This window comes from Leiobunum rupestre, chromosome 4 (assembly GCF_980474605.1).
Source record: "Leiobunum rupestre chromosome 4, qqLeiRupe1.1.hap1, whole genome shotgun sequence".
Classification (NCBI taxonomy): Eukaryota; Metazoa; Arthropoda; class Arachnida; order Opiliones; family Sclerosomatidae; genus Leiobunum; species Leiobunum rupestre.
Window position 1 is genome coordinate 43,584,183 of NC_143387.1, and position 27,300 is coordinate 43,611,482.

The 27,300-nt window shown below is 36.3% G+C and overlaps 1 protein-coding gene across 1 annotated transcript in view; it reads right to left on the reverse strand.

Annotated features, from left to right (window-relative positions):
- LOC149947912 (inactive dipeptidyl peptidase 10-like) overlaps positions 1-24,589 on the reverse strand; it is a 44,683-nt gene extending 20,094 nt beyond the window's left edge. The window contains exons 1-12 of the mRNA XM_090170988.1: positions 24,481-24,589; positions 6,638-6,904; positions 4,527-4,641; positions 3,600-3,695; positions 3,436-3,530; positions 3,282-3,356; positions 3,172-3,224; positions 2,316-2,394; positions 2,109-2,226; positions 1,644-1,798; positions 741-835; positions 271-400 (exon numbers count right to left, since the gene is read on the reverse strand). Coding sequence (XP_090027114.1) covers positions 271-400; positions 741-835; positions 1,644-1,798; positions 2,109-2,226; positions 2,316-2,394; positions 3,172-3,224; positions 3,282-3,356; positions 3,436-3,530; positions 3,600-3,695; positions 4,527-4,641; positions 6,638-6,730 — 1,104 coding nt within the window. The 5' untranslated portion in view covers positions 6,731-6,904; positions 24,481-24,589. The remainder of the gene's footprint in view (positions 1-270; positions 401-740; positions 836-1,643; positions 1,799-2,108; positions 2,227-2,315; positions 2,395-3,171; positions 3,225-3,281; positions 3,357-3,435; positions 3,531-3,599; positions 3,696-4,526; positions 4,642-6,637; positions 6,905-24,480) is intronic.
- Positions 24,590-27,300: the final 2,711 nt, after the last annotated feature.

Consider the following 27,300-nt stretch of genomic DNA (forward strand, 5'->3'; position numbering starts at 1 on the left):
TTAATGAAAATTAACATTTTTGTTATTTGGTTCGTTTTACTTAAACTTTGGTAATTTCAATTTTTTAGTCAACCTGATATTTTCTTCGCCTACTTTGTTTATTAAACAAATTGCTTACGGTGGTCAATTTAATTTTTTGGGACGAAAATTATTAAATCATTGAATAATAATCATTCATTGTAATAGTTTACAATACGTATCGCCGCGCCTAAATTGTAATAATAATACAACTTTAAAAAAATGGGCAGGCCAAAAATGTACTGACCTTACCTTGACGCAGTTCCAAGTATTCTCATCAAATTGGCAAAGGGTAACCCATGACTCTGTTTGGCTTCGTGGTGACCAGTTCACGATAATGCGATTGTCATCAACCCAGGAGATTGCGGTGAGGTACAAAAATCTATAAAGGAAATGGACGATGCGGAATGTAGTAATATTGAATGCTCAAGTTTATTTTACCCAATCCCATCTAAACAACAATAGCGATAAGAACTTTATGAAAATAAATGATGATAATTTTTAAAAGTATCTAGAACAAATAAATGATGATAATTTTTAACCTGCTACTGCGGCGGTGGGTGTGACAAATTTCAGCTAGTCTTCTAAAATATTAAGAAAACGAATGCCAAAAAATAAAGATGCAAAAAAAATCCCAAACTTTAACTTTTCAAATTTATTTTGATTATTACATAAATGGCTATCGCAGTCAGAATTAGGTACAAACTTCACTTTCTTCGTACCTTTCTTCCCTGTGTTCTCTGGGTGCTTTTATTTCGAGAGGTGCATTTCTGAAATCACTAATCCACAGACTTGCGACTGGCAGTGCTCCACCAGGCTTAAAACGAGAAAGAACACTATTTTTGTTTCTCGTTGTAATCTAACGAGCTAAAATACTTTTTCAATTAGGTGCGATAACCAGGTAGTAGCTTTAACAATAGAAATCGTGGCGGAGTCATGGGGCACTGGGGCACTGGTTACAAATTAATAAATACGCAAAGTCAAGTTGCCAAAATTTTTTTTCAACTTAGTTTGTAAACACAGTTTACAATTTTTGTTCGTACGCTATCAAGGACAGCTCCTTAAATTTCCCACGTTAATTCTTACAAAAATAACTCGATAATTACAAACTTTGTTAGATTTTCATTTAAATCGTTGTGCAATATTAATATTTTCATTTCGCTTTTGTTTATAAATTATTGCATTTAAATATTTGGGGTTAAGTGGGTCATAAAAACTCACGTTTTTAGAAATTTGATCTGTAAAAGTTGTATTATAAAACGTGTTAGATTATACATTTATCCAGTACTTAGTTAGGGTGGGCTCTAGATTTGAAAGCAGCAGGGACTTTAAATACTTTGTAAGTTTACTTTTTTTACCTATAACACGAATCCAAACCTTAATGTTCTCATGGTTTTTGCGCTTGTTGCAGCCTACTTCCAGGGGCTAGTAGGCCACACTTTGAAGCTCTCTGGCGCTCTTTTAACGCATCGTAGGAAAATGGGGAAAAAACAGGCATACTTCTCAACTCACCCCCTACAACTCCTTAAAATTTTTGCATAACCTTTTGCAACACCCTGTATGTGTGTTTAGAGACTTGAATTGTAAGCTTTGTTTGAATAACGTACAAAAAGACTTTTACTTACTCTGGGATATTTAATGTGTCGAACTTTAGGATAAACGGATCCACCGTACCAAAGGTAATCTGTGCTATTGACTGAGCTTTCATTTATTAAAATAAAGGCCAACTTCTTTCCGTTTGGGAGCCACCAAAGACCTCTGTCAGTCTCCATTACTTTTTCTAACGGGAACATATTATTCGCTATCAAAATATAAAATATCGCTGCCTTTGTTCCAAAACCAGATATCTCAAGAATGTAAACTTGATTAAAAAATTATTTCAATATTTAATTATAGCGTAACGCGATACTTTTTTTTAATCATGGTAAAAATCGATAACTTCGAAACTACATGGGCGCTATTTTTAATAGTTAAAATGCTCTTTCCCAAAATGCCAAATAAAACCCAAATTCACGTAAATTGAGTTAACTGGTTTTGGAACTAAGCTAGCGATATGAAAAAATATTCACGAGAGTAAAACCTGAACCAACCTCTATAAAACCAGTTTAAGATCCCGATAAAAATAGCTTTGCTTGTAGAAATGGAAATATGGACCACTTTCGCACCGACCGATGGAATATAATATAAACTATTTTCGTATACAAAAACCTGTGAGAAACGAGATAAGTCTTGAACTTTTCACGCTTTTGGATGGGTTATTATTGCGTAACGAGCGAATGCTGTGAAAAACAGTTTACCATTTGGTTTCCAGCTGGACCCCATTCCACCAAGGCAATTTTATTGGCTTGTGTTGAAAATGGAAGAAAACTTGGCGTTCTTTCCAATAAATATAATTTATTTATATAAATTTACCCTAACATTTTTTCAACGTTTTCGTGTTAACGGAAAATACGTGAGCAGTAGACTTTTCGTCTCGTGATCCCCGGAAGATAAACCACGCCCCTACGTGATTCTGCGGGTAATTTTTCCCCATTATCTGGCGGTTCGTTATAGGGTCTTAAAAATATTAATTTCTGGTTCGTTTTTGGGTTTCAAAATACTAATTCGGGTTCGTTTTTGGTTTCAAAATATTAAATCTGGTTCGTTTTTGGGTTTCAAAATACTAATTCGGGTTCGTTTATAGGTTTAAAAATATTAAATCTGGGTTTCAAAATACTATATCTGGTTCGGTTTTGGTTTTCAAAATACTAAATCTGGTTCGTTTTTTAGTATCAATTTTGTTTTCTTAGCCACCGGGCTTAATCTGCTTTGCCCCACAACTTCCCAAACGTTCCTACGCCACTGCCACCTACGAGCAACAAACATAATACAAGGAGAACGCAACCCGTCAGAAGTCGTGGATTTTCTTGTGTACATTTTTCATTGCTTAGACGCTTTAGTGCCTGCTTTTGTCTGAAGTGGAAAATTCGTAAATTGTCTTCCCCCCGCCCGTAAAACGCTCAGCGTAAAGGTTTTCCCATTGAAATTTGCACACAACACTGCGTTAGCGTGTTTAAAGGCTAGCTGCGTTCTCCTTGTGTTTCTCGCTCCTAACTGCCACATACTGTCTGTTAACCCGAATACATTATTGCATCAGTCTATCGTTGAACTTACTGGCTGATTAGATCGTAAATTTTATAATCCGCTTGCCACCTAGTACGCGAGATCTGCGGGAATCTGGGTTAATAACTTGGTCCTAAAACGAAGGTAATTTAAATTATTACCTGAATTAAATTTGACATTAAAAGAAGATATTTTTTGTCAACGGACAAAGTACACTTCTGAACATGATTCTGTCTCTGAATTTGGAATTAATTTATTCAAACCGTCAAAAATTAGTAAAAATAATTATGAAAATTAATATTAATTTTTACTTACGAAAGTTATATTTGATAGTAAAACTGTTTTAGTAAGAGTGTTGGCGTTAAATAAAATGAGGGCTTCTTCGTGATCTTGATAAACTAATTCGTGCCCTGTCAAATGATACAGAGCGCTTACGCTTTTTTTCTTTCATCGGAGCCGTAATATGTTAAATAATTTACCTGTTATCCACGAAGCGTTGTAATCTCTTGGCACGAATTTCGACGATGTAAGGTCGTCTAGTGTGAGGCGCGTGCTTCTATATTGGATACATTGTACTAAAATAAAATAATTTCATATTTAGTTTTAATTATCATACGTGAAACAAAATTACTCATAAGTATGACCATTAGTGTATAGTATTGTTACATAAGTTTGACACTTCCTATTCTTCACATGCAAACGTTTTATTGAGAGCTATTCACAAGACAGACTGCACTACTGGCTTCGTCGCCTCGCTATTGGGAGATTTTCTTCTGGTGATGATGTCACTCTGTTACTAGCTCTCAGTAAAATATTCCCTAAAGTGACAAACTTATGGAACAATATTATAGACTATATAATTGTATGACATAAACATATTTTCTTTAATGAAACCTTGTTCACGAGGTTTCCTTTCCATGGTAACATTTTTAATAGCGCAAGAATTATAAGAATTTTTCATTTACCGTTTTGTATGTGCCGTGTGAAATAAGGTATCGTTGAATTGTTTTCAATGTAAATGTTATACAAAGGCATACTTATGAGTAATTACATAAGTGTATAATACTGTTACATAAGTGTGACACATCGTATTCTTTACACGCAAAAGTTTTACTGAGAGCTATTCACGAGACAGACTGCATTACGGGCTTCGTCACAGTTTTGCGTCCTCTTGCTTTCGCGTCACACGTAGCCTTTGGCAGCGCCTCTCTAGGGGGAGATTTTATTCTTGTGATGACGTCACTTCGTTAATATCTCTCAGTAAAATATTCCCCAAAGTGACAAACTTATGGAATAATATTATAGATTTATGGTAATTATGATATTATTAATGACAAATCTGGGAAGTGATCTTTTGGTTTATGGTAAGGCGATCTAACATATTTATTGAAAGGACGAATCATTACCGGGACTTAGAAATATGATGGCTGTCAAGATGAGCGAACAAACAGCGGCGATGACCAGCAACGATATAAAAATACCCCTCCAATTCCTTCCGTCAGGATCGAAGGTTGACAACTCCTAAATTAAACGCGAAACAAATTGTTTGTACAGATTGCTCTTTATCCGTAACACCTTCGTTCTTTCGCTTAAGGGCTTATTAAGAAAACAAATTCTTATTAAATTGCCTGGCAGTTCTGTCGAAATGTTTATGGAAAATGTTTCGAGCGGGAGCACCCAGGTGGCGTTCGCTCGTGCTCCGTCGCTCGCTCTTCGACAAACGCGATTGACCCGAGCCAGCGCTCGGAACAGCTTGCCTTCATTCCCGAAGTTAAGCCGTTTTGACAATGATTACTGAGAGACTTTTTTGACGGTTCCTTTCGAGGATCATTAATCATTTTTGTTGCTCCTTCGTCTATGTAAATATTAGGCGCCTATAAACCCATCTCGTCGTCAAGGGAGGTACGCCAGCTGCGGAAAATTCGCGCGCTAAATATGACCCTGCTTTAGGAACAAAAGGTATAACGCAAATTGACAAACTGCTCGACGAAAGAAATTTTTATTTTTTGAATTGGGGAATCGAGGCTCTGGAAATGGGCTTGTACTTTCGTACAACGAATGAAATGGATCCACACACACAGAGAGAGATAGAGAGAGAGAGAGAGAGAGAGAGAGAGAGAGAGAGAGAGAGAGAGAGAGAGAGAGAGAGAGAGAGAGAGAGAGAGAGAGAGAGAGAGAGAGAGAGAGAAGAAAAACCTAATTTTGAAGAAAGCCCTTAAGAGCCTTTAAACCTTCAATGACTTTAAAAGCCTCGTTTAAGCGCGCTTCAGACTCGAAGAATGTGCTCGGTTCTAGCGACGATAATCCCGTTATTCTCAATTTTAAATATTTATGGACAAGTGACCGAGTAAAATGTAACGGTAAAAAAGTTACAAATTTCATTTTGGAATTCGCGTAAGAGTCGAATCTTATTTTGTCTGATCCGTGTCTAAGGGCCCCTACAGAATTTCGAGAATAATAATTAATTTTCGTTCTTTGTTCGAGTGACGGAACAAAGACTTTGCGGGGAGTCATTTATTTTGGGGAAATGCGCTTGACATGGCGCCCGCTAAAGAACCTTTTTGTTTGTCTTTCTGTTTTATTCTCTTTTAGATATAGCTAAGCTAATGAATAATAATTTGACATAGAGTTCCGTTTATCAAATGAAGATTACTATTTCAGATTGTCTTATTAAAGCAATTGTTTACATTTGTTGTAATTTAAATCATCACGCTTGAAGGTGATATCTTTTGTTTGCCCGAAGTGGTACTAGGCTGGCCATGTATTTAGCGGATGACAATAAATAAAACGGTTGCTCATTTTAGCACAGGAATATTTAGCCATCAAATTTGACGTAACCCTGACCGTATTCAAATTAAGGTTTACAATGTAAAACTGGGTAAAGCATTATCTATGGTACTTTATCGTAAAAATAAATTTCCGGAAAATGATAATCAGGCCCGGAAATTCGGAGTTATGTACACAAATTTTTATTTCTTATGTATACGCTATGAAACATTATGAAGTGCAGTAAATCCAAAAGACATGGCTTCTGGCTTTGTATAAAAACCTGGGAAGCACTTTTTCTTCGTTGAGTCTGTTAAAGGGGTTTTCCCATTTGGATAAATAAACTTGGAGAAGTGTTATAGTAAAAGTGCAGTGTGGAAACTATAGGGATGCATCGATATATCGGCCTATTTTTGTCTAATATCGGTATCGGCCAATATCGGCTTAGACGAAGCCGATATTGGCCGATACCGGTATTAGAAAATATTTTCAGAAACAAAATTTAAAATTAAGAAAATTCTCGATTAACTAACTAATGATAATATTTTATTTGATTGGCTAATTAGTTCAGGTTCAACCCCAATTTTTTCCGTACTCTGTCAGTAGTTGCTTCTTTATTAAGGTAACAGTTTCTTTTATCTCTTTAAGAAGGTATATTTTAAATTGGCACGGTTCCGGTACGTCGTACGGATAAGAGGAAATGTAAATTGACTTAAGGGCGACGATAGCGAGCTAAAGATGTGATTTTTACCTTGGTTCTTCCCAACAGCAAGGCGTCCATCTCGCCCTGCGGGGCTGCTTGTACTGGGTCCGTGTCTCGGCGTTGTGATCGCTCTGTGCCCATTTGTTCATTCGGATCACGTGATGATTTGAGTGGGCGCTTATTCGCTCACCCTTGGAGAACGAACGCGATCCCAATTCCAGATGAAAGAAATGTTTCGTTTGCCAAAGTAGGAAGAGCGGAAATTGAGAATCTGCCGCCGGCGGAGAAGGCCGAAAGATGATCGGGGAGATGGACCTGAAAATGTGACAAACGAATGAAGACGTCAGCGAGATTCGTTTCGAAGATATCAAAAGAATAAAGAATGAAAAACCAATGAAAGGGCGAAAATGTAAACACAGAAAAGATTCTTTTTCGTATTATCGACATATCAGCGTGAAAAAAAAACGGAATAAATGGGAGCAAATGAAAAGTATCGAGTTGGCGGAAATTTATCCAAAGCCTGTAAAGATAATGCCGCTTTGGAAAATAATATTTTAGAAGACACCTCGCAGCGCGTTCGATAAGCTTTAAGAAAATCGATATTTTTAACATTAATTAATGTTTTCTTGTCAAATCTAGGACACCGCTATTTTACACAAAACACGACTAGCGACACAGTATCATGGTAGTTTGTTAGTAGTCACATAAGTAACATAATAACAATAAGTACGGTTTTAATGCCAATTTTCTTACCGAACCTTTTTTCAACACTGATACTCTCGCCTAGGTTCGTCTTGAATTTGCAACGGAACTGGGTAGTATATTACCCTCTTTGGTAGTAGTGTATTTAACTTTGGATATATTTGGACACTAGGGGGCTCTGTGCCGAGCAATAAAAACTTATTGGGGTTAACGTTAATAGTTAGTGTAGGGAGCTGTTGGCTCGCGTGGCATGCAGGGCTTGCCACCACCCTCCTACGCATTGTTACCCGGCCACCTGAATTAATGGCTTTAAAAGACGCTTGATGACTTAGGCCTAAGGTGGTTCCTTGGGTCTTAGCCTAGCTGATTATTATTATTATGATTAAATAACTCTGAAAATCAGTTCGGGGATAATTTTTCTAATTAACTATTTTATATTTAATTTGTTTAAATAGTTTCCAATATTTAAATCACAGCCTTCAAGCACTTTTACAAACAATTTCTACTCTCACAATTCTAAGCAGTAATGTCGGCGTCGGTAGTGACCATGTTTGTAATAATTTGAAATGTTCGAAATGAACTTTCCTAACTTGTTGACACTTTTTTCTCTTAATACTATATGCTTGCAGAAAAAATGAGTGGAGTTAATACAATGCTTCTGAAAAAAATTGAGACAATCTTTTCCAAAATTCTTAATCGAAATTTTTTCCAGTAGAAAGGATTTTCAATACTTGAAATCGTTTTTTATTTGGATTTTCGATACTTTTTTCATTTCCTTTCTTTTGGGACTGGTTTGCCATTTATTTCAAACGTGTCACTTGCTTTTTTATTTTTAAAGGATGTGCCAAACACAATTTAAACCAGATGGCGCAGGTCTTAATAGTATTCACGTCACGGACCCTCTCCCCTTGGCTTGCCCAACCTGACGCCCACTCGAACACTAAGCTCGATAAGCCAAGGTTGCACTGCCATTTGTCACATAGTACTTCAGAAACATGTTATTTAACTACTATTGTTGTTATGGTTCCAATGTTATATCCCAAAGTGGCTGAGTGAGCACCATCTCAAAGGGAAATATTTTCTATCATTTACCTCCATTTCGATCTATTGATGTATCATTATAGAGTCTATTTGACATAATATCAAAAATTCAAAATAAAATTATTAAAACCTGCTTAGGACGTCAATACCGACATCCAACTATATTAGCGTATAATGAAATCCATGTTTTACCCCTTAGATAATTATTTTTGTATAATATAATTTTGGAATTCCGTAAGATGGTGCTGATGCGGAAGACTTTACAGATTACCACCTTTAAGACTACTAGGGCTATTATGAGACATGATCTAACAATTCCCCGAATATATAAATCTGTTTGTAAAATATGTATTGGCTATATAGGCCCGAAGATTTTCAATTACCTGAAACTACAATCTATAGTCATAACTCTTCTCTAACTGTATTTAAGAAACTTATAAAAAAAGGAGGTGTTGATGTTATTTACTTAAATTTACATACGTGATATTTTTATATATTTCTGTGTTGATTTTGCATTTGTTTATTTTCGGTTTGTTTATTTTCTTTTGGTGTTAATTTAAAATTCATAATCTCATATTAACTGTATATATTGCCCACCCAATACAAGCTATGCTTAATGGGTGGGTTGGACAACAATGTACATTAATGATTAAATTCAAATTCAATTTAATTCAATTCATTGAAATTTCGTGCCTATTTTTATGGGTACACACATTTAATAGATTGATATAGCGATCGCGAAGGATCGATACTTTCTATCCATTGATGTACCTGTTTCATAAACCTTTATTGCTTTATCGGTTTTAAAGAAATCAAATGCCCATTTCTTTAGGCCCCGATTGCCCAAATTGATATAGCGACCTCGAAGGATCGATATTTACTATCGATTGATGCATTTTAATCATTTATTGCCCAAATGGTTTCAGCCCTATAGATCCATTGTCTTAAAGGGGAACGGTCAAGCTTTAACCAGTTAGATAGCCCTATAGCCCATTAAAAACTAAAATTTATGGCGAAAACCGCTTTAAAAAATATTGAGTGGTTAATTTTTAATAATATAAAGAAATTTCGGGAAATCGAAAAGCGCGCGTCCGCTGCGACACCTGGTGAGAAATCGGTGAGACAGAAAAACAACGTAAAAGCGCGCGCTGCTGAAGACGCAAAAAATTTGTTGTGCACTCGCGGCGTGTTCCAGTTATACGAGACCTAAGCCTAAATTGCGCGATTTTAAAAGTTAGGATAGTTCGCAAATCGCTCATACGGGGTTAGGGGCGCTGGCGGCAGCACCTAAGATGGCGACGAAAATTCAAACCCAAACACCTGGCGTTATTTTTCGTTTCAGCTTTTTGGGCCAAAAGCTACTTTTCAAGACAAAAAAAGGTACGTGTTAGTATATTGAACGTCTTGTTAATCTTTTGATACGGAAATAAGGCCATATTTAGAAAAGCTTGGCCGTTCCCCTTTAATTTATTTTATGGACCCACGATTGGCAAATTGTTTTTGCTAACCAACTAAGGCGAAGATTAGGAAAGATAGAGGAAACTAAAAAAATATCAATTAAATTCCTATCAAGTGCCAATGACGATAAATCTACGTTTCGCGGGAACCAAAACTTTGCATTTTCATTTGGAGGACGATAAACCGCCATTTGATTAAAAACGACGTCGCGCCACTGGCATGCTTAGTTAGAGGGAACAAAGTCCGATCGAATGACGACTCAATTAAATGTTTATCAAGTGCCATTGAGGAGAGCTCGCCTTTTTTGTCCTCTACATATAAAGAGGTTGAGGATAAAAAGGAACGGCCATCTATATTTAATAGCTAGAGTTTCCGGCTTGAATACTTAACAAGTTGGATATCGTCCGACTTCTTGATGAACGCGAAATTTAAAGTAAGACGTGTGATCCAGCGCTTTCGGAGATTTGAGATAACATACGCCTAGAGCACGCTCGAGCTTCATTTTGCGAAACACACGATTCTTTAAGTGTTTAAAGGGGAACGATCAAGCTTTAACCAGTTAGATAGCCATATAGCCCGTTAAAAACTAAAATTTATGACGAAAACCGCATCAAAAAAATATTAAGTGGTTAATTTTTAATAAAATAAACAAATTTCGGGAAATTAAAAAGCGCGCGTCCGCTGCGACACCTGGTGAGAAATTGGTGAGACAGAATAACAATATAAAAGCGCGCTCTGCTGAAGACGCGAAAGATTTGTTTTGCACGCGCGGCGCGTTCAAGTTATACGAGACCTAAGCCTAAATTGCGCGATTTTAAAAGTTAGGATAGTTCGCAAATCGCTCACCAAGGAGGATAGGAAGGGAGGCGAAGTAGGAGGGATGAACGCGCCAGCATCCTTGTAAGAAGCTTAGCGCGCGCTCGGCGGGAAAATTTCGGAAAAATGGCGGAAACACGTTGCGTAGCGGCCGCAATCTGGCCGCCATTTTTCCGAAATTTTCCCGCCGAGCGCGCGCTAAGCTTCTTACAAGGATGCTGGCGCGTTCATCCCTCCTACTTCGCCTCCCTTCCTATCCTCCTTGCGCTCACTAAGGTTTTTGGCGTTATTTTGCGTTTCAACTTTTTAGGCCAAAAACTATTTTTTCAAGACCAAATACGGTACGTGTAAGCATATTGAACGTCTTGTTGATCTTTTGATATGCAAATAAGGCGATATTTGGAAAAGCTTGGCCGTTCCCCTTTAAGTCTGTCTTTAAATCAAACAATACAAATAATAAAAAACTTGATATGAAAGTTATTTTAGACTCTCCGTTAAAACTTTAGTTTTCGTAAAAATGGAATTGTAATTAAAAATTATTACAATCTTACAATAAAAAAACGTTTATAACTGCTTAAAACTGTTTAAAATGTCTTAAACCATTTGGTGGGTTTAATGGTCGTTTACATCCTGCTTTAAGTGTTTATTGGAAACATTTGGTATAAAATTTGGTAAAGTGGAAATTCTGGTCAACCGTGTTTAAGCGGTTTCGCCTCGAGCTCTTCGGTTTCCCCTTCCATAAAAACATACTTGGTGAACGTTAATAGTTAGTGCAGGGAGCTGTTGGCTCACGTGGCATGAAGGGCTTGCCACCACCCTCCTACGCATTGTAACCCCGCCACCTGAATTAATGGCTTTAAAAGTCACTTGATGACTTAGGTCTAAGGTGGTGCCTCGGGTATTGAGCCTAGCTGATTATTATATCCAGTCAATATGATTGAACAGCCTGAATTTTAAAACTCAGTCTCAGTCAAATTTAATCATTTTAAGTCTTGATTAAAACTATCCATATCGTTCCGTAGCTCGCTTCGCTTCAGTGGCGGACCTCCAGAGACCATGGCCTTTGGTTTGAAAGAACGAACTCTAAAACGAATAATGTTGCGACGTCAAAACTGATTTCTGCCGCGATCGATAGGAGGCAAGAGAACGATTTATAAAACCGTTCTCTCCACTTTAAGATTAACGATTGACGTAAAGATGTACCGCAACAATCTCCAAACCCGATCGCTCTTCCAACCGTTCCCTCTTTTAAAGTAAATGAAGTTTGAATATAACTTTTGATTTCCTAGCTAATAATCCGAAAATTCCCGTATGATTTTAATATTGTTCGAGGAAGATTGAATCGAGAACGGAACGACTGAGCTCCGCCGTTTTATTTTATTTATTAATTTATATCGCGGAAACTTTGGCGAAGATTTCGGAGAAGCCTTGTTCCCGGAAGATTCGTTAATTGTACGGCTAAGGTTAGAATTCATTACTTAACGAGACGCCGTTGCGAATTCGTTATATTCAAAAGCGGCTCTTTTGGAACGGCGAATCAGTCGCTTTTCATTCTTAATTATAGCACTCGGGCGCGTATATCGCGTCAGGCGCGCGTGTTCCGATGCGAAGTAGATTTCATTAGCGAACCAAATTGGAAGAAATATAAATTGTATCGTCTCGTGAAGGGCTCGCGAAGGAGAATATACCCGAGGCCGTTTCGCTTCCTTCCGCGACGGAGCGCGAAGATGTGTTCCAGAATTGGGGCCTTTCAACTAAATTGAACGATTGTAGATTTTATAGATCCAACCGGGATTGTTCCCTCGAAAGACGGGCGCGCTGAACAAGACGGCCCGAGACCCTGAAAAGAGCGCATCCGGCGCGTGGGAAAATAAAGGACTTCCTGAAACACGATAAAATCTCCTTTCATTATTGCGAGCCCGAGTTTCTTGTCTCTTCACGATGGCCTCTCCAAGTTTCGATCCTTTTTTTCCTCCTAAAAGGATTTTTCTATCGCCACCAGGCTTCCAACTATTTTGTAGAACTTTTACGGAGAAGTTCGACGTCTTCCCTTTAGGTTGTATCGCCAGGCTCAACTTTTTTCCATTCAGTTTGTTGTAGTCTGTTTCTATAGAGAAATCTCTCTTAAAAGTTCTTTGTTATTTATTCTGACTCGTTACTATCGCTTAAAATGGCACGAGAAATGTTTCGAACGCGTTTAGAAGTATCCGTTAGTACCAGTCCTTCAACTAATTGGATATTTTAACGCGCATTTATATATTTTTGCATCCCGTACGTCCAACCGTTAAGCGCGTGTTTATCTGAAAAGTTTTAGACCCTAAGTATGTTAGTTATTACGCTAGCTTTGAATCTTCAATTCTTGTCCAACCCTATAAGAATTTGAAGCTCCAAGAATATATAAGGGAGAATAGGCGGGTAGCACCCTGTTGGCCTGGTGATTCCCGGGGGGGAAACCACGCCCCTCCGCCTTTAAGCGCGTTATCTTTCCCCCTTTCCTGTCGGTTAGGGGGGGGGGGTCGAGAAATTCCGGTAAGATCGCGATATCTCTGGCCGTGTAGGCGGGGAATGTCTTCCGGGAATCACGAGCGCAAAGGTCACGCATTCTACGTTGACCCGAATACATTCCAGTGGAACGCTCATTCCAGCTCTTTTAACCGCGAATTGTCGAGGCCAAGCTGTTAATTCATTCATTTTACTGGTACTCTCGCGAAATTTGCAGACTCGAGAACATAATTCGTAATTTCAGAAGGCAAGATTTGGTACGCGTACTCGGTGTATCTAGATTCATTAGCATGAAAATGCGCGCGGGGTACGCCGGGTAATATCGCGCTGGCTGAGAACGCCATAGTTTCGTCATTATAATTGGCTTAGTCTTCATTATCAGCCTCGCGTAAAATTCGGAACCTGGTGTACCCACCGAGATAAGGATTTACAAAAATAATAAAGCCACGCGAATCTATCAAGCGGAAAAAACTGGCGTATACGTACGCTCGGTCCGAGACCGCATTTATATTAAAATTTTTAGGACTCTTTGCGTACGTATTTCAAATGTTCATATACAGGGTGTTCACTAAAAAACGAAGAATGATAAATAACTGAAAAACGTTCTTTTTGAAAAATTTCAAATTTCTATGGAACATTCCTCGTGCAGGGTAACATTTACTAGTGTAAAATAGAATGACCTTGAACCATGTCTTCAAGGTTATTCAAAAACTATCTTGACAACCGTTGGATTTACGGATTTGGTTGTTGCTCACCATATTAGTAGTTCAAATAACTTTGATTGGACCAAATTTGACCAAACAGAAGCCGATAAATTGAAGGTTAATGAATTCAGTGTTTGATAATATACTAATCTGATTAGTTTTAATGTGACTAAATCAAATATATACTGAATTGTTTACAATGGTTCAATTATACCACCTCGTTTAACGACGGAGTTCATAGTGTTGTTCAACATTTCAATTGAAATGTCACGGAAGGCATATCAACATGGTTCAAGTTCATTCAATTTTACACTAGCAAATGTCCCCCTGCACGAGGAATGTTCCATAAAAATTTTACATAAAAAAAAACGTTTTTCAGTTATTTACTATTTTTCGATTTTTAGTGGACACCCTGTATATTTGCGGCAGTTTTTGAAAAGTTTAGAGTCCGACTGTTATTTGGCGCGAAACATACGCTTGGTCGAATCACTCTTAACAGCTTTAATTGAATAATGGTAAAGCGCTACTCTCGTGTCAATTTCGAATACGCAATTAACGATTTCTATTTCGTGGCTTTGTTGGTTTTAAAACGAATTTATCTCTCGCTTTATACGGGCATCCGGTTTTACAAACGCTCCTAACTGATAAGGCTCAGATTTATTGCCATTGCTGGTACGATTTTGGGACTCAAAATTCTAATAGATTATATTACAATTGGTCCTTAATGGAAAATATTCATTAGATCGACTTTTACCGGAATATTTCGTTGTAATAGCATTTTAACTAGTTTTACCGTACTGCGCGTATAATTCCGCTTATAAAGCGAACTGCGGTATTTAAAATATGGTAACCTCATTTTCGTAATTCAAAAGAAAATAGTATTGGATGCGATAGACGAATATTGAAAGGATTTGGGTACATTTGTTCGAATTTCATTCGTCCGAACGGTGGTACAAATGTCCGAATGATCATTTGTCCGAATGCCGGAAAACAGGATCGTATGTCCGAAAACGTATTTCATTTGCCCGAAAAATTTATCACATCTTTTGTTAGTGATTTAGTCGTCCAATTTATGTTAACTTTACTGGCGAATTTCATTTGTTCGAATAATCGTTTGTCCGTTTTTTCGAACATTAGGAATTGGTTGTTTTTTTTTTAAATATTGTTAATATAAGAAAATAGTAACATTGACGTGAACATCACCTAACCTAACCTAACCTAACCTAACCAAATATACAATATATAGATATAGCAGCAATTAAGAAAAAACAACTTGAACAAACAACGATATTTACAATGTAGTTTTTTATTTTTTATTCTTGCACTAAAAAAAATCCGGACTAAAAAAACAGCAATAAGAAATACTAATTTAGCGACAGAATTCGGACAAGTGATGCTACCGATTCGGACGAATAAAACAAACAAGTTGTCCAATTCGAACTATTGAAACATTTGTTATTTCGGCGGTTCGGACGAATGAAATTCGAACATTTGTTCCACCGTTCGGACGATTGAAATTCGAACAAATGTACCTACCCCATTGAAAGTAGCTTATATTCCGTAGTCGTTTTCAAAAATATGAGATTCCTATAGCTGGGTGGGAAAACGAAAGTTGGCCATTATCGGTGTTTTCTATTAAACCAACTAATCTTAATCTAACTCTTTCTTCGTTGAGTCTGTTAAAGGGGTTTTCCTCAGAGCACCCAAGTTTCCCTTTTGGATAAATAAATTTGGAGAGGTGTTATATTAAAAGTGCAATGTGGAATCTAGGGATGCACCGATATATCGGCCTATTTTTGGCTAATATCGATATCAGCCAATATCGGCTTAAACGAAGCTGATATTGACCGATACCGGTATTACAAAATATTTTCAGAAATAATATTTAAAAATAAGAAAATTCTCGATTAACTAACTAATGATAATATTTTATTTGATTGGCCGCGCCACGGGTCCACGTACGCCAGATTTCTGAAGCTAAATCATACCTTTTTTAGACACGGGGTTACGAGTGTAAACAAATCAAAAACAACGATATTTGATTTGTGATAGAAAATATGTATCAAGTAAAATTATGGATAGTAGATTTTAGAGGATCGGTAAAAAGCCTGGTTTTTAGCCCCCGCAAACCAATCGCACTAAGGGAGTCGGCCAAGATTATTTGAAAAAAACAAGTATCGCTAAGAGTGGATGATACAGTTGGAAAAAAGAAAAAAGATAAACACGAAGTACATTTTTACGTCAATAGGTATTTTTTCACGTTTTTATAGATTAAATATGATATACTAAATATCAGTTGATAGTTTTTATTGAATTAAAAAACCAAAATTACGTAACAATATCAACCGCATTAGATTGCCATTTTGAAATTTTAAGATCACGGGGTTCAAACGACCTTGCAAAACTCCCTCGGAGTCTCTCGAGCTGATTGATACGCGGGGAGAAATAAAATGCACTGTGGAAGGGTATCGAAAACCTGTCCTCTTAATTTACTGTCCATGGTAAAATCAAGCAATCTTCCTTGTCCGGCTGAGAAATATTTCACCTGGCAGCGCTGTTTCTCAACACCGAAAATGGTGGACGAAATATTGTTCTAGCCTGATGGATGGCTTTATCGACCGTTATTTTGAATTATCGCTAAAACTATTGTAATTTTATGTAGATTGGTTTGTTAATAAGTAATATAATAGCCATAAGTATGATACTGTAAACACTGCGATAAATACGAGCTAAAAGGTGTTTAGTTCTAAAATTCGATAACAACTAACTTCAGAAACTAAAAATAAAAAAATAATCAAATAGGCTATTACCCAAGGCACCACCTTAAGCATAAGTAATCCAGTGACTTTTAAAGCCATTAATTCAGGTGGTCGGGTTACAATGCGTAGGAGGGTGGTGGCAAGCCCTTCTTATTCAGTGATTTTGCGTGAATTAAGGAGTTATTTTTTGTGTATTTAACGGTTAGTTTCCGTGAATTCGGGTATTATTTCGCGTACATTAATTTTTTTGTGTGTGTGTCAATCGGTTATTTTTCGTTGATCAATCAGTTATTTTTCGTGCATTAATTAGTTATTTTGGGTGCATTAATTGGTTATTTTTTGTGCGTTCATTGGTTATTTTGTGTGCAATAATAAGTTAGATTCTGTGCATTAGTTGCCTATTTTTGTGCATTAATTGGTTATTTTGCGTGCAGTCATTGTTTATTTTGCATGCATTAATTACTTAGTTTTTGTGCATTAGTTGGCTATTTTGGGTGCAATAATTGGCTATTTTGAGTGCATTAATTGTTTATTTTTTTTTATTTATGTGATGAAAAGGTACACATTACACGGTGAGTTTTCGTCTAATACCAGATAGAATAGAGTTTTTGGGATACAATACATTTATTGGTTGTGTTTTATATTGATAAATAATTTGTTCAATAGTGCATGCCTTAATTTTCATTCTCTTTAGGACTAGAATGCATAAGACGTAATTAAAATATAGTTTAATACATATCATAAACATATGACTAAGAAACACCTTCTACCTCTTCAAAGCAGTATTTCTTAAAAAGATCTCCAATCTCTATAATTCTGCCCAATTATCTTACAAAATGTATGTGAAGGACGTACGCCACGATATTGTATATTAAAATTAAAGATATACTTATAATTAATTAAATTAATGAATAGACCTCAGAAAAGAGGTTTTTCAAAATATATTTATAAATTGCTTTTGAAATCTTGAAATGGAGACCTTTTTAGCGTTTGAAAGTCAAACAAACTTTCGGAAAACAGTACGCCATAAATAAAAAACCGCTTTATACATGAAAAAGAAGCTTAATACATGCAAAACAATAGTTTAATGTATACGAAATCTTCTCATCGTACACTCAAAATACGTTTTTATTACTCGAAAAATAACCTGTTATTGTATGCCAAATATCTGCTTAATACACGAAAACTAACTGCATAATTTACGCCAAATAACCTATTAATACACGGAAAATATCACTTAATGCACGGAAAATAACCAATTAGTTCATGCAAAATAACGAATTAATGCACGACAGTAACTTCTTAATGCACGAAAAATATCCCTAACTACATGAAAAATAACCAATTAATGCGCACAAAATAACCAATTATTGCACGAAAAAGAAGAGTTTGACACACGAAAAATAACAAATTTATGTACTCGAAATAATCTCTTAATGCATGAAATTTAACCGCTAAATGCATGAAAAATAACTCCTTACTACACGCCCAATAGCAGCTTAATACCGTATGATTTAATGTAATTTAAACTTAATAAGCGCATTGTATAATCGGTAAGTATGCATAAATTAACGCTTAAAAATACCTGGTGAAACACGTGCTAACTAGGGTTTACCAAACGTGTTTTTGCACGTTTTAGAAACACGTAATAGGTACGTGTTGTTAGTACCTGGAAAAGGCCGAAACCTACTAACGAATATGCGAAATATTTTCTTTAAAAGGTAAAAACTTTATCTTTAAATTTCGTTTTAAATGATATTTGCAGTGACATAGCCAGAAACGCGTCCAAGGTCTTGTCAGACTATGTAAAAGCTAAGAGGGGGTAAGGAAGGGGATACAAATTTTGCATAGTCAAAGACACGCCGAAGGGAGCTTTTTTAAAAGGAACCATTCACTTGTCTACGCCACTAGTTATTTGTCCACTTTTTGAAACCTCAATTACCAATCTACTGATATATTTTGCAAATATATCCGGTATAGCAAGAGCACGTGTAAATTAGGGATATATCTACGTGAGTATAACGTAAAGCTTAACACTTTTCCAACATAGTTATTTATCTACTATCTATATACGAAAAAACCACCTGTCTGCCAATTTAGTGATATATATACTATATCGTATACGTAGAAAACACGTGCAGTGAAACACATGACTGAATAAGTGTCTTATATAGTAACTTAACACGTTGAAACGACGTATACATATTACCAAAAGTAGAATAAGACCTAAAAGTGTGTCAGCTGTACCTTCGCGTATAGTAACTTAACACGTTGAAACGACGTATACATATTACCAAAAGTAGCATAAGACCTAAAAGTGTGTCAGCTGTACCTTCGCGTATAGTAACTTAACACGTTGAAACGACGTATACATATTACCAAAAGTAGCATAAGACCTAAAAGTGTGTCAGCTGTACCTTCGCGTATAGTAACTTAACACGTTGAAACGACGTATACATATTACCAAAAGTAGCATAAGACCTAAAAGTGTGTCAGCTGTACCTTCGCGTATAGTAACTTAACACGTTGAAACGACGTATACATATTACCAAAAGTAGCATAAGACCTAAAAGTGTGTCAGCTGTACCTTCGCGCCTATTAAAATTTCTAGTGAGATCTAGTCAAACTATAGACTACATAACCTACTAGTTGGAATAGTACTAGCAACATTATATTTAGTCTATAGTCTGGCGCGATTATCTCTCTTCGATTTACCCGCCCGTAAACATACGTTCTAAAACGCCTCACTCGGCGGCGCTGGAGTACCTCGATTTTGATGACGCATTTTTCGACCCCCAGCTTCGTTTCCCTTTTTTACTTTGCGACAAACTCTCTCTGACACACTTTTGGGTCTTATGTTACTTTTGATATTACTCAACATGGAATATGAACGATGAATACTAAATATCAACCTAATATACACGTGCTAGTGCTATCTGGGAAGTGTCATACTATTATATTACTTATGGACATGGTTATTTTAAAATATGGGTTAACCCAACCAATGCATATCATGTAGACATTAATTTTTACATTCGATTAATTGACGAGATTTTTCGTCAGAAATAATTTATTTAATTGGCTAATACGAGATTATTAAAATATATTTTCCGTTGAAAAATATCCGAGCGTATCTCGTATTCCGCGCCAAACCTCGCGACGATATTTTCTCGGTTTTCTATCTCTAGGATTTTCAGGGAACGGAAATCCTATTGATTTATTTCCTTGAAAAGGCTTTGAATGGGCTAACCTTCTTCCGCTTCAGCGAGAAACCGCGTTGGTAAATATATTGGCAATTCCCCCGGATGATTCAAAACAAGCTTTAACATTTCAGGTCAATATAAGGTCTTCACTGTCCTAAAATGCGAGAGCTTTTTTCAAAAACACTTCAGTTTCGAACGCGTTTCTCTTTCCGAGAAACTGATATTCCGGCGAGACTCGCCTTTTGGGGATTGCGGGAAATGCAAATTGATTGGAAAACATCGACAGCTGAAATGTGACAGCTATAGTGACTTTTTAAAACAAATAAGGTTCACTGAATCCCCAATTTAGTGAATTTGAAATGTTTGCATTATGTATATTTCGATAATTATTTTATTTGTTAAGAGGGGAAGAATACAGTAAAAGCCTCTTTTTCGTTCAAGCTGAACGTTTCTGTTTTAACAATTACATAATTTAATTATATTTTCCTATTAGGCTGAACCTTCCTCTAGCGCTTAAAATAATTTTGATAATTCTAATATTAATAGTTAACGAGATATAAGGTCCTAACTAAAGGATAGTTTGGGCCCTTGCCCAACTTGTTTAGCTCCGGGGGTCCGAATTAAAACGTAATAACTTAATTACTTTAAAATTTAAAATTGTCAAAATTATTTTAGTCACTTAAAAAGAGGCTGTTTTACTCTTAAATATTAATTTTATAATTTAAAATACAAAAGTAAAAGAGTTCAGCTTGAAATAATGGCCACTGTAGTCTTCCCCCTTAAGAAGTTTAAAAACCACAGTATTAATTTTTCCAATGTTTAAAATAATTAATATAGCCAGAATATACCAGAACTATAGTCGGTTTTTTAAATATGTTTAATTTACAATAATTGAGATAAAGCTTTGTTATGTTTGAATATATAATTAAAATTAAATGATATTTACTATGGTGATCTGAGAGGTTTCGAAAGGTTAATTTTAATTAATCAGAGCACTGAACGTATTTAAAATAAACATTAATATGTGGATAGCACTTTCGCCTCGCAGCAAGAGGAGACGGGTTCGATCCCAGCTAGTGGCACTGGGTGAAAACTCGGTTTTCTCTTTCCATAAAGGTTAACGGTAATAGTAAGTGTAGGGAGCTGTTGGCTCGCGTGGCATGATGGGCTTCCCACCACCCGCCTACGCATTGTAAACCAGCCACCTGAATTAAAGGCAATAAAAGTCGCTAGATGACTTGGGCCTAGGGTGGTGACTTGGGTATTAGCCTAGCTAATTATTATTATTATAATTAAAAAAAATAAAAAAATGCAGTTGTTTTTATACTTATTAAATTAGTTCTTTCTCAGTTAGGTTATCATTAACATTTGTCTTAACTTAGATTTCTAGTGCGCTCAAGAAACCGTTCACACTCCAGGGGAGGAAATGTAGAGTGGTCTGGGATTTTTCCAGTTATTGAAAGAGAAATTTTTTATCCCTTTATTCCCCAATCCGCATACTGATCCTGTTTGCGATGGAAATTTATTCATGAGTAATGCTAGGCTCTTTAATGCTGGTAGTCTCGTTAAGACTCTTTCGAGTTTTCCGATAAAATAAATATACCCTATTTTTACGCGTACCAGGTTTTTTTCTCTTGGTTCATCATCCACACCACAATTTTTTTTCTATACTCAATAATATTACAAATTCTAATATTTTCCATACATAATGGATAGATATCCAAAACAAACTAAGAAATGAATACACGATACCGGTATGAAAAGGAAACCGAGCGTATTTTCTACTGCCCCTTATAGCAGCCCTTGCTTCCACGTAAAACGTGGGTGTATTGTAGGTTTTAAGGTAATACAAAACTTACAATACACCCGCGTAGTGGTGGAAAGCACCAACTGCTCAAAGGGGCACTGCATTTTCATCTCTATTTATGAGATTTTCAAGTAAGACTAAATAATTGTAAAACTACCGTTTATCGGAGCTTCGACCTCTGCTACAGATTTTATCATTGATATTAAGATTTTATTTTTATTTTTTATTTTATTTTTGAAAATAAATATCTCTAGCTAATATGATGGAATAATTAATATTCAGCTAGGCTAATACCCAGGGCACCACCTTAGGCCCAAGTCATCTAGCGACTTTTAATGCCAATAATTCAGGTGGCCGGGTTACAATGCGTAGGAGGGTGGTGGCAAGCCCTTCATGCCACGCGAGCTAACAGCTCCCTACACATACTAATAATAATCAGCTAGGCTATTACCCAAGGCACCACCTTAGACCTAAGTCATCAAGTGACTTTTAAAGCCATTAATTCAGGTGGCGGGGTTACAATGCGTAGGAGGGTGGTGGCAAGCCCTTCATGCCACGCGAGCTAACAGCTCCCTACACATACTAATAATAATCAGCTAGGCTAATACCCTAAATGTTAATCTGCTTAATACCCAGTATATTTCCTTTTTAAATTTGTTTAAATATCAATATTCAAAATTAATTAAAATTTCAACAGAAAAGAGAAAAGGTTCTCAAAGGGTGTGTAAGAAAAAACTTTCGTCACTTGTGGCGTGACCGAGCTAAAGGGTCTCTAAGCAGACTCCACCTTTTTGTTTCATTAGTAGCTTTGGCAACGTACATTTATTCCATTAGTAGTCTTGACGACGTGTTTTAAATAATAAAGAACGCACTTCGTCTACAAAAGGACCTTTAGCTCAGTCACGGCGACTGTTTCTTCTTGTATTCCCATTCTTATTGAACTGAAAAACGGTATGGAATGACAAAAGCGGTATTTTAAGATATTCTTATTTTTCGTTTTTCTTTTAGTTTAGTTAAATCCGAAACTTCCGTAAAAGACATTTGTAATACGGTACTTAGTATAGTTAGAAACCCATTACGATCATTTGAATAACAGGCAGTGGTTTTGGAAATGCTGGAAAATTAGGTTTTGTTCTAACGAATTGTCTGCCTCCCGAATAAAAAGTTGCTTTTTATTTAAAAATAACCGGAAAATATATAGTTTTTTTTCTTCAAAAAAATTTATTATATATTTTTGCGCGTGCAAGCTGCAACAAATCTAAAGTAGAAAGGTTCTCTCGGCTGATAAATCATTATAAAGGCGCTGAAGTATAAAACTTTCCAAACTGAAAGAGAGGGAGATCTTTACGTTGTTTCGCTCTTTGCTAAGGTTCGCTTTTCTTATCTATCGATTTTTACTTTCTTCGTGGAGCGCTGCAGTTTTTGATCTTGAAAAGCAATCTGAACCCGGCAGAAATCTCTGGTGGGAGAGACACGGATAGATTCGGAACAAATGATCACCCACTCGCACGCCACTTTATACACCAGCCCTGGTACATATAGAATCTTTTCAAAAGTGGGCCCTCCTTCTGTGACCGCTGCAAACGATCGAAAAAAATTGGCAGAAATGACGCTTGTGTTTACTCGCTCCGCTATATTTTGAAAACTTGTTAAGGAATCGAAATATTTGGATGATCAGAGTGCTCTAATATCAAATTTCTTAAAAAAAATCCCAGTAGCGTACCCAAGTGTTTAAATGGGATGGGATTGTAATTATCATTTGCAGTACTGGGTAAAAAATCTTAATAATAACTCTTCCAAATGGTGCTAGACATTTTAAACCATTTGAGAGTGTAACTAAATAAAACCAATATTTTAAAGAAATAGAATTAACTTTCCTTAAATATTTTTTGACATTATTTTCAAGAAACAGAATTAACTTTCCTTAAACATTGTTTGACATTATTTTCAAGAAACCGAATTAACTTTCCTTAAATATTGTTTGAAATTATTTTCAAGAAACCGAATTAACTTTCCTTAAATATTGTTTGAAATTATTTTCAAGAAACAGAATTAACTTTCCTTAAACATTGTTTGACAATATTTAATTTATCAGTCACACTTCCAAAATTTTGTATAAAATATTTGAATGATAAGTAATTATAATCTTAGACGTGTTAAACAAACAGGGGCGTATCTAGGTGCCTCTTATTAGTGGGTGGGGGCGAAATAATCTATTTGCCAACTCGATGCAAGGGTTGAGAGTGCTGACAGGAACCTTTCGGAGTTCAAAGACCAAGGGGGTTGAGGGGGGAGAAAGGATGTTAGCGAGACGTTTTGCAAAATAGAGAGAGGTCGTTGACATTTCTATTTCGCCAATTCGACTAAAATTTGTCAACTTTGGAAAACGTTGGTAGTTATGGTTCCTCCTACTGGTAGCTGGTAGTAAGAGAGTGGCACATCGCTACAATTTCTGGAAAACAGCAGACGACCTGCACAGTGGCGTAACCAACTGTTTCATTTGATAGGGGTAGTAATTTTAATTTTTGATATTGTAAAAAATAAAATTAATAATATTTCCTCCAATTGCTCAATACGTGTAATAGAGATTGTCAATTATTTGGTTTTAGACTCTGATAAAAAAATATATATATTTTAATTTGTATTTGGATCTTCCCTCAATAATTTACCGTAAATTTGGCATTCGTCGTATATCTTCTAATGCTAAGAATCCATTAAACGATATTATAATCATCATCGAATTCGCAAGTTCCATTCCATGTAAACAAAAATAAATATTCCCACTTTTTTAATTTTATTTTCTTCTAACTTTCGACCACTTTTCAAAAACTCTTAACTCTCCAAAATTTTAAAAGTAAGAAAAGTACTCTTTCCCTATAAATCGCCGTTGAGGACTTACCTCAGTATCCTGATAAGCGGGAACTGGTCATGGAAGAGACTACATTAACGATAGTGGAAAAAAAAACATCGATGACATCTTTAGAGACGGCCGAAAAATTGCGGATTCTGGGAGACTCAGTCGCGGTTCTCGCTTCCAGGAGGATCCTGCGGAGACGCGGCTATTTCGGGGCCGCGGTCATTCGCGACGTCCCGTGGCAAATAGGTTTCGCCAGCTAGACTCGAATGAGCTTACGCCGTATAGTTTGGCTGGCGGGATGGTAACTATGGAGACCACCTGTTGCTAGGAGATGCGCCCTTAGAAGAGGCCGAGAGGACACTTTCCTTCGCGGTCCGCAATTCGACTGACAGCGGAGGGATTTTCCGCCGATGCTTTTCAAAGGAGCACCGAGAGAACGGGGCGACCCTCGCGGAGATCTTTTCAAACGAGCATCCACGCTGGCGACGCCTTCGCGATAGACCGAGCTCGCCTTTACAAGCCTCATTACGAGATGGCCTTTCGCTTATAATGAACTGGGGAATATCATAAACACGACGCGGTGTAAAACAAAAACCGCGAGGCGGACAGCCAAATATGCCCACGAAGATAGTTGGACGGAATTCCAATATAATTCGCAAAAAAATAACTGTCATAATCACATTTACTTTTCCATTATGTAAAATGAAATATTGTATTTACTTTCCAACTTTAATCCGGCCTAATGGTTATGCTAGGAGTAACAAACACAAGGAGAACGCGGCTATAGCCTTTAAACACGCTAAAGCAGTGTTGCTTAACGTTTTATGCCCGGGGGGGGAGACAATTTTCGAATTTTCCCCTTCCGACGGCAGCAGACGCTGAAGCGTTTATACAATGAAAATTGTACGCGAGAAAATCCACGACTTTTGACGGGTTGCGTTCTCCTTGTGTGGGGTGCTATGTTTGTTGCTCCTGGGCCTAGGTTTTCTTCTGCCTGTCCCCCTTTAAATTAGGCCAACATGTTCAGCGGTTGGCCTACCACCAGGGTATTTGTGCTCCACTAACGAGGAGACGACTCGAGGTGGTTCTCACCGATTTGGTTTAAAGTTGGGTGATTGTTAGACCTAGATGTAACATGAAACCCGTTAAAGGGAAAAAGTTACGCTGGGCTTCCAAATATGTTTTTGACAACATAAATATAACTTATGATGCGATAACTGCCGAAATTATTTGTCGATTTACGTGAAATTTTCTACATAACATTATCTGATCGAATAAATAAGCCCCTTACACTGTGATAGAAATATGACGCCATTTTACAAAATGGCAGATATCAATATCTCATAATGCGATAACTGCCGAAATTATTTGTACATTAATTTGAAATCTGCCGTATGCAAAATTGCGCATAACAATATATCTCTTGATTGTTTTTAGAAAAATTATCGATTATCAATAATTTCCAGAGTCATCAATAATTTCCCGAGTCATCAATAATTTTCCGAGTCATCAAATAATTTTCCGAGTTATCAAATAATTTCCCGAGTTATCAAATAATTTCCCGAGTTATCAAATAATTTCCCGAGTTATCAAATAATTTCCCGAGTTATCAAATAATTTCCCGAGTTATCAATAATTTTCCGAGTCATCAATAATTTCCCGAGTCATCAATAATTTCCCGAGTCATCAATAATTTCCCGAGTCATCAATAATTTCCCGAGTCATCAATAATTTCCCGAGTCAACAATAATTTCCCGAGTCATCAATAATTTCCCGAGTCATCAATAATTTCCCGAGTTATCAATAATTTCCCGAGTTATCAATAATTTCCCGAGTTATCAATAATTTCCCGAGTTATCAATAATTTCCCGAGTTATCAATAATTTCCCGAGTTATCAATAATTTCCCGAGTCATCAATAATTTCCCGAGTCATCAATAATTTCCCGAGTCATCAATAATTTCCCGAGTTATCAATAATTTCCCGAGTTATCAATAATTTCCCGAGTTTTCAATAATTTCCCGAGTTACAAATAATTTCCCGAGTTACCAATAATTTTCCGAGTTACCAATAATTTCCCGAGTTACCAATAATTTCCCGAGTTACCAATAACTTCCCGAGTTACCATTATTTTCCCGAGCTACCAATAATTTCAAGAATTACCAATAGTTTCCAGAATTACCATTAGTTTCAAGAATTACCATTAATTTCCAGAATAACAAATTATTTCCCAAATTACCAATTATTTACCAAATTACCAATAATTTTCCAAATTATCCAAAATTTCCTGAATTACAACCATTTTCTGAATTAACAATAATTTCCCGAATTACCAATAATTCTACAATGCCAATTGAACTAATTTAATATTATTTCAATTTACCCAAATTATGCCTAAATGATAAATTTAACCATAATTATTTTCTATTAATCCAATGATATAAGAACTTACCCTATATTATTGGATTTTGCCGAAATGTATTAAAATTTACCCATTTTATATGAAGTTTCCTATAATTGTTTTTAACAATAACAATATAGAATTTATCGCACCAAGGGATAAATTGATGTGCGTTATTTTGAAAAACGGAGTATTTCTCTCTAAAGAAATAGGACTAATTTATTTGGCCAGAAATAGAAAATTTCAGAATAGTTGACGAATAATTACGGAACTTCTCAGACATGCGCCATTTTGCAAAATGGCTTTGGAATTCTTTCAAAATAGAAAGGACTTATTTATTCGATCATTTAATGAAACAGAAAAATTCAGATTTATCGTGGAATAATTACGGATCCGCCATTTTCCAAAATGGCCTCGAATTTTATTAAAATTAATAGGATTTATTATCTTTAATAGGTAATG